General features: G+C 63.1%; 1 protein-coding gene across 3 annotated transcripts in view; it reads right to left on the reverse strand.

Moving 5' to 3' along the window:
* FIBCD1 (fibrinogen C domain containing 1) overlaps window positions 1-12,357 on the reverse strand; it is a 32,110-nt gene extending 19,753 nt beyond the window's left edge. The window contains exons 1-4 of one of the 3 annotated variants that reach the window (XM_082696506.1): window positions 11,923-12,357; window positions 11,223-11,335; window positions 2,956-3,030; window positions 1,910-2,389 (exon numbers count right to left, since the gene is read on the reverse strand). In XM_082696506.1, coding sequence (XP_082552632.1) covers window positions 1,910-2,389; window positions 2,956-3,030; window positions 11,223-11,294 — 627 coding nt within the window. In that variant the 5' untranslated portion in view covers window positions 11,295-11,335; window positions 11,923-12,357. Of the gene's footprint in view, window positions 1-1,909; window positions 2,390-2,955; window positions 3,031-11,222; window positions 11,536-11,922 lie in introns of those variants that run through there. The other 2 variants (XM_082696505.1, XM_082696507.1) reach the window with 2 other exon arrangements.
* Between the last annotated feature and the right edge of the window lie 200 nt (window positions 12,358-12,557).

Raw genomic sequence — 12,557 nt, forward strand, 5'->3', positions numbered from 1 at the left:
ACACACCTAATAACCCCCAAGGGTTCCTATCATTACTCCCTCCTGCAAAAGAGATTTTTCCGTGGTGGCTCCCCACTGGCCAAAACTTTAGTTTACAAATGATTTTATTTCCATCATAACGAAAGGAAGGCCCATCTCTGTGTGTGCCGGATGCCAGCTGAGCCCAGCCCAGCCAGGAGCTCCCACACCCTCGTGGGTATGGACTACGCGGTCCCCATTTTGCAGGTGAGGAGACTGAGCCCAGGGAGGGCGACTGATGGGCCCAAGTCCCACAGCAGCTACCTGCTGGAGGCTGGACTGGACCCCAGCTCCTGAGCCCCAAAGGCAGAACCGCTCCCTTCCACTGCTCCCGGGCCAGGGGCCAGAGACATCTGTGCTCACAAGAGCCGCCCCAAGGCCTGTTTGCTGCGGGGCCCAGAGGTTTGCCATGAGGGTCAGGGAGATGCCTTTTAGCAAGCAGCTCTGGCACTTCTGACAGAGGGTGCCTGTGGGCAGTGCTTTGGGAAACCCAGTCTGGGCTGATCACCTAGGGGTCTGCGGAGCTTGGAGGAACCAGGAGCCACAGGGCCATTAGCTCTGCAAGACATGTGGTCTCTGAAATCGCCCTGAGTCTGTGGGAAATGAGTCAAATTAAACATTCTTTTGAGAAGTAAATACATTAGGGGAGCCAAGGCACTACCGGATCCCCCAAAAGCTATCAGTCTTGTAGGAATAGCTCTAGGCCTCTGCGTAGGTGGGTAGGTGGGAGACCCTGAGGTCTCTCCCTGCGAATCCCCACCCCTGCACTAAGGGCCTGGATGGCCAGGGGCTGAACCATGTGGAGAGCAGGACGGGGGGGGGGGGCGCAGGTCACCCAGAGAATCTGGAGGTGTCCCCAAGCCCTGCTGATAGAGGGAGTGGTTGACCACCCCTCCCCGGGATCAGTCACCCAGACAGGAGGACGAGGGCTATAATTTCTCCAGCTGCAGCCTTCCGAGGAGGGAAAAGACCCACTGCTCATGAGCTGCTGGGTGACCGAGTGCCTGGTCATCACCAGTGTCCGGAAGGAGCTGGAATCAAGGGCAGGGTGTCCCCAAGGACCTGAGTCACTGGGAAGACAGGGTACGAAGCCAGAGGCTGGGCAGGGCGCTGGAAGGCCAGATGTCAGAGGCCACTGGACCCTGTCTCTTGGCCATTGTCTCTTTCTGGGTCTCAGTTGTCTCTTCTGGAAAATGGTGAAAAACCAAATCCCTGATCATGTGTTGGGGGCGGGGGTTCTTGCTGGTGCTCCAGGAGGGGCTAACATTGCAAACTCTTCCCAGATCTACCAGGTGCTTGCTAGGACCTGCCTTGGCTCCGGGGAGGGAAGAGGATCAGGGGAGTTGGGGCAGAGGTGTTTTGGGGCGGCCTAAGGATCTGGTTGAGCTCTCTCAGCTGGTTTGTCCTTCCCTAGAAAGCTGGGAGCACCAAATGGCAGAGAAAGGGGGAGAGAGCTGGGAAGGGGTACGGCTCTTTCTGGACATGTGGCACAGCTGGGGAGAGGGTCTGCCCCTGACCTGCCGCGTGACCGTGAACCTCAAGTCACCACTGATGGAGGCCAGGTCTGGCCTCACCTGTACAGATGCATCTGGGAAGCCTCTGGAGCCCTGGACTTGGCCTGACTGTGGGGTGCCATGCGGTGTCCCACAAATACCCAGGATCCCCAGGATAGTGGGCAGGAAATGGTATCCCTTTCTGGGTGGCCTTGGATGAGACTCGCTTCTCTGAGGCTCACTTGCTCAAAGGTAGATGGGAAGAGCAACATTCCCCGGTCCTAGGACCCTTGGGGACTAAGAGACGCCGTGGCCATCAGGCGCCCAGCACCGGGCCGGACCCGCTGGTGGCAACCCCAGCCCCCACCAAGACCCCAGGCGCAGCCCCAGCCCCTCACCTGGATGAGGCGGCCCTGCTCGCTCTGCAGGGCGCTGAGCCCCTGGCCCAGGGTGCCGAGGCCCTTCCGCAGCCCGGTGCACTCCGCCTGCAGCTCTGAGGCCCGGGCCAGCAGCCGGGGCAGCTGGTCCGCCAGGGTGTCCAGCAGCTCCCGCTCCTGCTCGCCGGCCAGCTTCGGCTCCGCCCGGTGCTCGGCCAGCGCCTGCAGCACGGACGCCTGGGCGCCCTCCAGGCGGGTGAAGCCGTCGGTGAGGTCGGGGCAGCGCGGGTCGATGAGGATGCTGAGACGCGAGCTATCGGCCCTCTCCACGGTGACCAGGGCACTGTTGGCACCTGCCGGCCCGGTGCTGACGACGGGCGGGGGTGCCGTGCCTGGCGCGTGGGTGTGGTTCAGGAAGAGCACAGCGCCGGTGACGGCCACGGCCAGCAGCACCGCCAGGGAGAGCAGCACCGTGCACAGCACGTAGCCGCAGCTGGGCCACTGTGGGCAGGCCCCGCACACACAGACACAGAGACAGACAGACAGACGGACAGGAGAGAGAAGGGGCGGCATCAGGGGCGGAAAGGGGCTTCTAGCTCTGCCTGGGGAGGAGGGTCCAGGCAGCCTCAGGACGGGGCCTCTGGCCTTTGGGAGGCCTGGGCGAGACTCAGAGGGCCCTCTTCATGGGGACAAGGGCAAGGGAGTCCTACAGAGAAGCAGAGATAAGAGACAGAAGCCCAGAGGGGAGTCAGAGAGCCCAGGACCAATGATACAGCAAGTGCAAGGGAGTGAGAGATGCAGGCAGCTGGAGATGGAGAGGACGAAAAGAGAAACTGAGGCAGAAAGGCAGAGAGACCTTTGGAGGGCCGGCCGCCCTCCCCTCACTGCCCCTGCCCTGATCCACGTGGCCTGCACGAGGCAGGCACACCTCCCCCATGCAGCCCTCCTGGGTGGGTCACGGCTGCAGGTGAGGGCTCCCACAGCCTCGGGCCCCTGCGCTGCCACTTCCAAGGGTGGGGGTGACCTTGGGTGAGGGACCTCACCTCACTGAGCCTCGGTGTTCTCACCTGTAAAATGGAGGCGATAACGGCGCGCCCTGCCCCACACGTGGGTGCCCGCCGCGCAGACTCAGGAAGAGAGAGCTGTAACGGTGACAGCAACCACGCTCAGAATTGTCACACTGTCATAGCAGAATGAGCGCCCGTCACTAAGTTTTCCACCTGCAGCACCCAGAGCCCAAGTCCCGAAGCCTGGGCAGGCCTGCGAGGCTGCCAGGCATGAGTCCCCGGGGCACAGGGGGCCGCCCCGCCCCTCCTCTCCTCTTTCCTCCCCTCTCCGCGGAGCAGGCTAATGCCAGGCACCCTGGAAAAAGGTGCCTCCCTCCCTTGAAGGAGGTGGGGGCTGGGCCGCCGGGCAGCTGTGCCCCCCAGAGCAAGAAAAGGGGGGGAGGTAAAAACTGAGTTCCTTGGGGTCTATCCGCTAGAACCAGGGGTGGGGCAGCTTATCCTTAAAGGAGGCGCACCCCGTGCTCGCTGTACCAGATTGTTCACAGCCCTGAGGGAGCCCGCAGCGCGGCCACAGAGCGGGTGCCACGTGGAGGACAGGAGGCCCAGGAGAGCCCAGGGCTTGCCCAGAGTCGCATAGCAGACGAGACATGAGCTCCGACTCGACCCCCAGCCCCCTGCCTCCTCTCGGGGCCAAGCCCCTTCTCCAGCTGGCTTTCCCCCACATTTACAACTTTAGGAACTGGAGATGCGTCTTGGCGGGAGTCGGTACAGGACGCATTTGGAGCCGCGCCTGGCCCGCTGTGCGTGTGCGGTAAACATTAGCAGCTTTTACTACGGTGATCGATGCGCACAGAGCACCCGGAGGTGTTTGTTCTTTGTTTTCCACCCAAAGTGTTACTTCTGTATGTCAGCGATGCTGGGAGGCACCTTCCCATATTTCCACATTGTACCGTCTCCGACGGTGGGGGCTCCTACAGCTGAAATCAACCCCTGCTTTCCCAGCGACACATGGAATAGTGTATCCTCTTACACAACGCCGCTTACTACGAGAAAGCACCATCGAGCAAGCAGCCTGTTCTGCACAAATTCAGATTCTACAAGTAAGTCCTGAGTCTCCTAATTGGCATCAGAGGAAGGTGGGGCCGGGGCCGAGTTGCAGGACAGAAGCCCCCCTCCTCCAGGAAGGGGGCCGTGCTGCTGGCGAGATGAGGGAGAGACGTCCTTAGCCGGGCCCTGCAGGGATGATGCCCCAGGACTCAGCGCTTCGCCCTCCTCTCTCCACACCCTCCCCAGGCGGCCCATCCATCCCAGGCTCCACACATCTCCAAGGTTTGCTCCTGCCAGACCTGGACACGTGAGCTCCCCACATCAGCTCCGCACCGGCTGCTCCCTGAGCCCGAGGCATCTGCTGTCCCTGCTCCCCTTCCTAATTCCCTCTCTTCCTTCAGGGCCCAGCTAGATGCCACCTCTTCCAGGAAGCCTTCCAAGACTGTCTCCCCAGCCCTCCCCGCCCCAAGCTAGTTATGGAGAGGCTCCTACCCCTCGCTCCCTCCTCCCCCGTGGTGGCACTCATCCAGACACAAGACCGTCATTCTCTTTGACTTCATTCGCCTACTTGCTCAGACACCCATTCCACGTTCACTGGATGTCCCCTGGAGCCTGGCTCCAGGCCAGTCCCTGAGGATTGGGGTGGCAGTTGTCCTAGCCCTGCCCTGGGGGAGCCCATGTCCCCTGGATGGCGATTCTCCGCCTGTGTGGGGCGTGGATCGCTTTGGGAACCTCTGAAATGTGTGCACACAAGGACGGCTCAGTTGGCAAGCCCCAGGCCCGGGAGACTTACCCTGGGCCACGGGAGCCCCCAAGGGCAGGGCCGCTTGCCTGGCACGGAGCAGCTGCTTGTTGGATGGATGGAAGGAAAGCAGATGGACCGGGTCACGTCCCGGTGACTGCGCTCACACGGAGGGGCAGGGCAAAGCTCTTCCGACAACCGTGTGCAGCAGGGCAAAGACTCATGACCTCCGCGCTGAGCCCTGGACCCCCGACGCAAGGCCACCTCTAACCCCGCACCCCCTCTGATGGCCTCGCCCAGAATGAAGGCAGCCTCCAGGTCTGCCCCAATTCCCCAGTCACCTGCAGGTCAGAAACTTCCAGATTATCGCCGCCATTCCTTGTCCCCAACCCTGAAACCTCTGAACGACCCCTGGCTCCAGTTAGATTCACTTGGCAGATGGGAAAACTGAAGCTCGGAGAGCCGGAGACCTCTTCCCAAGGTCACACGGGAGGCACACGGGAGGGCCAGCCGGGGCGGGTGGCCGGAATCTGCTTGCCTCCCACCACGTTCTTCCCTCTGTCTGGAGCGTGAGTGGGGCTTGCGAGACAAAGCTCTGTGTCAGCAAGTAAGTCCCTGTCAGGCCCCTCCCGGAGCCCGTCGGGAGACACCTTGCCCCGAGCAGCTCTGAGCGCCGTCCTCCAACCGAAGAACATTAAAGTCCCCAGCTGGCAAGCCAGAGCGGCCAGCCCCGTCCCCCCGCGTCCCCAGGACCCTCACCCTCTCGGGCGCCTGCTTCCACCCAAGCTCCAGGTCCCTGGAGGTAAGGCAGAGAGGGTGGCCGGGAGGGAGAGGCTTGAGAAAGCTGCAGGGGGTCCCCTGAGGGGCTGGGGATGATGGAGTTGGATGGAAACAGGCCACTCAGCAGAGGAGAATTAGTCTTCTGAGATCACCTTAAGCATGAAGTCCTGCTTACTTTTACAGGCCGCTGTTTACGTGTCTGGCAAAGGAATCTGCCTGAGATAATAAGGGGTGGCCTCTGGGGGTCGAGCAGCCCCAACCATGCCGCGGGGCTGGAGCTCATTAATGAGCCCCGGGCCGGCCCTGGCCGAGCAGGGCGCACGCCCTGGGGTCCGCAGGACGCCACAAAAGAGCGCGGGGCAAGGAGTGGGGACTCTGGGAAGCTGTCCCAGGCAGTGGGCACGCGTGGAGCTAGGAGCCCCAGGTTCGAGGTCCACTCTGCCCTTAACTGCTTGTGTGAACCCCCAGCTAGAGGGACGTGCCCTCATCCCCTGTGTGACCCCCCCCCAGTGCTGGCCCAGGGCTGGTGGCTTCTCAGGAAGCCCAGACCAGGGGAGGACCAGAGGGGGGGCTCGTGCCCGGAGACGCAGGAGGGAGGAAGCCACAAAGATGCCCCAGGGAAGGGGGAGGGGGGGCTTTCCAGGCTGCCTCTCTGTGTCCCCAGCCTCAGAAGAACCCCTGGGGTCCTGCGGGGGACAGGAGCACTCAGGAGGGAGGGACGCACCACATTGATGCTTTGTTAGCCAAACAGGCCAGCCTGGCCTGCTCCTTCCTTGTCTGCTAGGCGAGCCTGGGGGGCAGTAGCCTGGGGCGGACGGGATTCTACTCCTTATAGCACAGCAGGAAGAAGAAAGCGTCCCTCTAGGGGGAGGCCAGGCAAAGTCAGATCCAAACGCAAGCGGCTCCGAGTCCCCCCCGCCCCCCGTCTCGTAGGAGCACCCCATCCGGAGGCAGGGAGGCCGTTCATCATGACAGAACAGCCTGGTGAGGCTGTGGGCTGGGAAGACCAGGGGTGGGTGATGTATGGGCAGGGGCGCGGCAGGGAGGGGCTCTCAGGCACGGAGCTGCAGGGGGCGGCCCGGGGCCCCTGGGGGCGACCTCCCCACCTCCACCCTAAAGCCCACATCTCCCCCTCCCACTGGCTAACTCGGAGCTCCTGGTTCTGGCCGGACTCAGGGTGGGGGGTCCCAGAGATCTCCTAAAGTGAGGGGCTGGTTGTTCGGCTCAAAATTCTGGGGTCCCAAAGACAGGAAGAGGACCTACTAGCTTGTTCTATGAGCGCCGAGGAGAACACCCTGTCCTGCTAGGCTCTCTCCAGGGCATCCCACGCTGAGGGGCATTGAAGCCTCGGGCCACAGGGAAGGTCCTGGGGGAGTGGCTGAAGGGGACAAAGGGACAGGACCTGGAGAGCTGCCCAAGTCCACCTGGGGGCTCCAAGCTCCCCACGCTCTGGCACTCATCAGGAAGCACGCAGCTCTGGGTCTATTTTGGGGGGGCGGGTCTCCATGTTTCTTGGGAGGGTCTTTCTCCCGGCCCCCCCCCAGCTCCTGGCCTCCTGGATGTCCCCCCAGCCCGCCAGCACCACACCAGGTTCTGTCCATCCCCTGACCCGAGCCCCCCGGAGAGTCCCACCTGGGGACGACACCAACACCACCACCCCCCCAAAAGCCGGAGCGTTGCTGAGCTCCCCCCCTTCCCCCCCACCGACACCCAGCCAGCCTCCCGGCTCTGTCCCCGTGCCCCCAGGCCTGCCCTGGTCTAAGCCCCCTCGCCTGCCTCTAAATTACTGTGACGGTCTCCCCACCGGCCTCCTGGCCACCTCCCAGCCCCACCAACTCATGCCCCATGAAGCCGCAAAGGACCCCTCCCGAAGGCCCCGCTGAGACCCCTCTAGAGCGACGGAGGCCTCCTGCCCTCCAGAGCAGGTCCCACTGGGCCCCTCAGGTGGGGGCCCCTGCAGGCTCCACCCCCCAAACCCCACCCTGTTCTTCCCACCTGCCTGGCTCCTTCCCTGTCCCCCAGCACACTTCGGTCTCCCTCCCGGACGGATCTGGCAAATACCGTCCAGCTTCAACCTCACCTCCTCCGGGAAGTCGTCCCTCCACACTCCCACCCTGCCGTATGTCCCAGCCACCCCGCCAGACTGGATAGCGAGCTCCGTGGGGCAGGGCCAGGCCAGGAGGAGGGCACAGAAAAGTGACAGAAGGGAGTCCTTGGCCAGTCGTCCCTGGGGGCCTCTTCTCCTCTCCTTCTTTCCCAGCCCCCCCCCAACCCGGTGACCTCCACCGGAACCCCAGGGAGCAAGAGGACAGACGCTAAATACTACCTGACTTGTGGGTTTCTTTGTCCCCCTCATGAGACTCCGAGCTCCCTGCTCCCAGGTTCCCAGCTGTGCATCCCAGCTGAGGCGGTGACTCTGAAAACAGTCCCCGGGTGAATGCAATGCAGCGGGGTTTAGGTTAGACGTCGGGAAGAACTTCCCAATGAGGATTTCGTTTTCCTTCTGCAACGTTTCTAGAAGCTTCGAAAGGACCAAGAGGCACTGCTTGGGATTGCCAAGGTTGACCTCCCTGGGGGGTGCCGTGACTCAGGAACGAGCCCCCGCCCAGGAGGAGCCGGTTACAGGGTGACTTTCTGCCCCTACACTCCAGGAGAGAAGAATCATGTCTATTTCTAGATCTTTTCATCTGAGCGACTCCAAACTCTGGCAACTTTTCCACCATCATCTCCTGCCCCAGGGGTGAGAGAGCACCTTCGTTCTGCAGGCAGAGAGGGGAGTAGGGAGCTTGTCCAAGGTCACCCAGAGAGAGAGGAGCTGAGTGCGGAGGGGTCAAGGGCAGAGCGGCCTGAGATGGTCCCCAGAAACAGCAACATGGGACACTTCATGGGCAGCAGGAGCCGTGAGGGTCCCGGGGAACGCCGAGGCCTGCCCACCAGGACTCTCCCCCTGGAATTACATCACACAGCTGAGCAGACCGAACGAGGGAAGGACAGCCAGCCGCTCCTGCCTTCCTCTGCCCGCCAAGGCTCCTCCAACACCTGGGAGGCCCGGGGTTCAGGTCCTGGCTCTAGCTCCTTTACGCTCAGTTTCCTCATCTGTCAAATGGGTTGATGATCCCCACTGCCAACCTCCCAGGGCAGTTACAGCTAAGAAATGAGAGGCCTAGAGAGAGAGATGAGCCCGGCTGCTGCTCCAAGTATGGCAAAGGGCCTCTGTTCTCCCAAAGGAGGCCCTTCTGGTGGGAACTGGGTGGTCAGGTCACTCTCCCTGATGGGCAGAGGGAAGTTCGGGACACTGACAGCCTGCAGAAGGGAACAGGCTGCAGTAAGGCCTGCCCTCCTCACTTGACCCTCCGAGGAGCCCTTGTGAATCCAGGAGGAAGCAGGAACCGCTGTTCTCATTTTGCAGGTGGAAAAGCCTAGACCCAGAGAGGGGGAGTAACGTCCCCAGAGTCACACAGCATGCGGATGCCAAGGCAAAACTAGGAACGAGGGAGGAGAGAAGGCCAGACCTAAGGGAGGAAGTCTAGAGGGACCCAGAACAGCAAGGCTCTCTCCTTCTACACTGAGCACAGGAAAGGCCTTGCCTCTTATTGAAGCTTCCAATGAGCCTGAGGGGGACGCAGGGGACAGCCTATCTACATGCTGGGTCACCAAAGGAGTGTGAAGGGGAGGTGGTGTTAGATATTGGCCCTGAGCCCCTAGGGCCACAAGCCCTTAGCTGCCTCTGATGCCAAGGGGGCAGACAGCTGGGCTCTGGCTGGTGGCAGCTGGAATACGTGTCCCCAGGCAGCAACAGAGGGAGGCCCTGAAGCCACAATTCAAATAGATCCCCCAGAAGCCACCTCCCCCTGAGACACAGCAGCACTGGCTGGCTCCTCACCCACAGCGCCTGGCTGAGGCTTCATGAGTTCAATTCAGCACATAGCCCTAAGCTCCCACCCCGAGCTGCGTGGAAGGGCAGGAAGGAGCCTGGGCCTCTGGGGGAGGAACTAGAGATGGGAGTCCAGAAGAAGCATGTGTCCAAAGGGGGCTCCGGGTAGGGGAGGGACCTGGGACAGGGGAACAAGGCAGTAGTTGGGCAGCACAGGCTAAATGCTACCAGGACTTTGATACATAGCCAGGGAACATCAGGGAAGACTTCCTGGAGGAAGCGGCATCTGAATAGGTTTTGAAGTACATGTAGGACTTCCCTGAGCCAAAGCAAAAGAATGTGTGTGTGTGTGTGCACACGCGTGTGTGTACACACATTGGGGATGTTGGTAGAGCCAACAAGATGACACTGCAAAGGTCTGGAAAGGGGCAGCCTAGTGTAGTAGGCCTGGGGCTTGACAAATGACAAGCAGTCAGTCCCGGGAAGGGGGCTAGTGGGAAAGGAGAATGGGTACAGTGCTAAGAGGGTAAAAAGGGAAAACAAAGGAACAGACCACCTGGGAGGCGCTGGGAGCTGCTGGGCTCAGACCTGAGTTCGAATCCTTACTCGCCTGCAACACGCTGTGTGACTCTGAGCACATGCCTCAACCTCTCTGAGTCCCATCACCCTGGGATGTGGGACTGTGCATCCCTGCCGAGCCCCCAGGCTGCTGCAGGAAGGGAGGTTCTGCTGATACTTGGGAAGGAGCTTTGCACCCTGTAGAGGGCTGGGCCCCCACACCGCGGCACTGTCCCTCCAGACAGAATGAGAGTGGCAGCCCTGTAGAGCGAGGGCCCATCAAGGCGCATCCCTGCCACCCCCCCTCCTGTCACTGCAAACACAAACAGCTCTTTCCCCAATGACATCTGTCTGGGAGAAATTTGAAATTTAAAACGGGCAGTCCCATTATTTGCTCTCCGTGGTGAGCGGGCCTCCTCGTCTTGCCTGCCTGCCCCAGTCCCTTGGCAGCGCGGCCTGGGGCAGCCCCAGGGCTGTCCCTCCACTCCACTTCGCATCTCCAGCCCCTCTCTGACCGGCCCAGGAGCTCTGCCCTCACCACTTCCCTTTCCAGTGCACCGCCCTGGGCACCCTCCAAGCCCGCCCACTCCACTGCCCCAGAAGAGGCAGCGGGAAGGGTGGAATGAACATACCCAGCACCACAGACCCAGGTTCAAATCCCAGCAGAGCCTCGTGGCCTCTGGCAGGAGCCACCCTCTCTGAGACCTGCTTTTCTTGTCTTAAAGCTGGAGAATCATCATACCCAGGGCTTCTCGCATGAGACAAAAATGTATTGATCCTTTACTGTAGAGCGGGAGGGGTGGCTGTTTAAAGTGTGAGCATTGATGGGAGATGCAGGGGATGGGCACCCTGGTCCAAAAGCTGGGGTTACCCTACCAGCCACCTGGCACAGGGTGGTGCCCACAGTGGACCCCTAGCAAAGGATTAAGGTGCCCATTGTAGAGGTGAGGAGACAGACACTCAGAGAGGGGTGTGATTCGTGTGCACCCACAGTTTGCTAAAGGGCTGGTCAGCCTGTGAACGAGAGGTCCCCTACTCCCTCTGCTCAGGCGGGCACGGGGAGGCTGTTGGAGGCACAAGAGGGCCCTCTGCCACAGCGCCCGCGTCCTGCAGGGGTGCTGCCCCATCCGCACCCCGAACCCCAAGTTCAAGCCTCTTCTGGAGGAGGAGGAGAGGAGGGCGCCGCCTCGCCCCAGGCCTCCCTCGCCTCGCGGGGTGCACCCCAAACTCCAGCCTTCAGCTGGGCGCCCACCCCGCCGGCCGGAGCGGCCACCACCTCGCCAACCGCGCGGGCTCCGTGTCCCCACGCCCCGGACCCGCGCGTACCTGCGGCTTGTCGCGCGGCCGGTCCTCAAGTTGGGAAGCGCCGCCCATGGTCTTCCACCGGTCGTTGACCATCTTCCGGCAGGACTGGCGGGGGCGCCCGGCCGGGCGCGCCGCTGCGGAGCGCAAAGACGCCGGGGTGGGCGCGGGCTCGGGCGCGGGGCGCGTTCCGCCCTCCAGATCCCCGCCTGGAGGCCCCGCGCCGGCTGGCCCGGGCCGGCGGGCGTGCGTGTCCGGGGATGCGCGGGTGAGGACGGGGTGCGCGGGTGTGCGCGGGTGAGAGCGGGAGCGGGAGCGCGAGAGCAGCCAGCCCGCCAGCCCGCCCGCCGCTCGCGCTGCGCGCCGTCCCCGCTCCCGCGCCTCCCCCTGCGCGCTCCTCTCCCTCCTCCCTCCTCCCTCCTCGCTTCTCAATCTCCGTGTCTTTTTTGTCTCGGACTCTCTTTGCCTTTTATTGCTCCCCCCGGCCTCTCTCTCTCTCTCTCATACACACATACACGCATACACCGCGGCCAACCATAGTTCAACTCCACCTCCAAGAAACCCCAGATAAAGGGGCAGAACCCGCCCCAGGCCCCGGGGGCCAGCCGGGAGGTGGCAAAACGCCGCGGGCAGCCCGCCTCCTGCCGGCTCCCGGGGGGGCCAGGGAAACCCGAGCGAAGCCGCCTCGCAAACTTCCTCCCGGGCCGGACGCGTCCCAACTCACCGTGCGCGGGGGGCGCGGCGCCGGGCGGGCCCAGGGGTGCCCCTGCCGGGCCGGGCCGTCGGGCGCCTCCCGGCAGCCGCGCCGCGCTCCTCCCGCTTCCTTGGGGCGCAGGGCTCACCCCGAGACCGGGGCGGGGCAGGGGGTGCGGGCCCGCCGGAGTGCGCCCCCCCGAGTCTCTGAGGCCTCGGTCCGGGCTCCGGGGCAAGTGCGTCCGTTCTGGAGTCTCGAGCTGCTGGGACCTTCCCCTCCGGATCCCGACCCCGACCCGGCCCGGCCGGAGTCCGCGACCCTGGATCCTGGCGCTCGCGGGCCAACAGCTGGCCGGACGCCTCGCTGTGCAGGCGGTCCAGGGGTCCCCGCCGCCACCGCGACAGCCACCGGCGCCGCGGTCCCAAGTACGAGCGGCTCCGCGCTCTGCCCGCGCTCGCGGCCGACCGCCCGCGTTCCCCAGGCGCGCCCCGCACCGTCTCAGCCCCCGCCTCCTCTGCCCGGGAGGGGAGGGATCTGTGCCGGGAGGGGGCTTCTTAGTGGCCCCCTCCCACCAGCAGCACTTTTAAAAGCATTTAATCCGCCCGGCGCAGCCTTCGGAGGTAATCGACAAAGTCCTTAATCTGCGCCGTTAACGAGCTGCTATT

The sequence above is a fragment of the Mustela nivalis genome, assembly GCF_964662115.1.
Source record: "Mustela nivalis genome assembly, chromosome: 13".
Taxonomy (NCBI): domain Eukaryota; kingdom Metazoa; phylum Chordata; class Mammalia; order Carnivora; family Mustelidae; genus Mustela; species Mustela nivalis.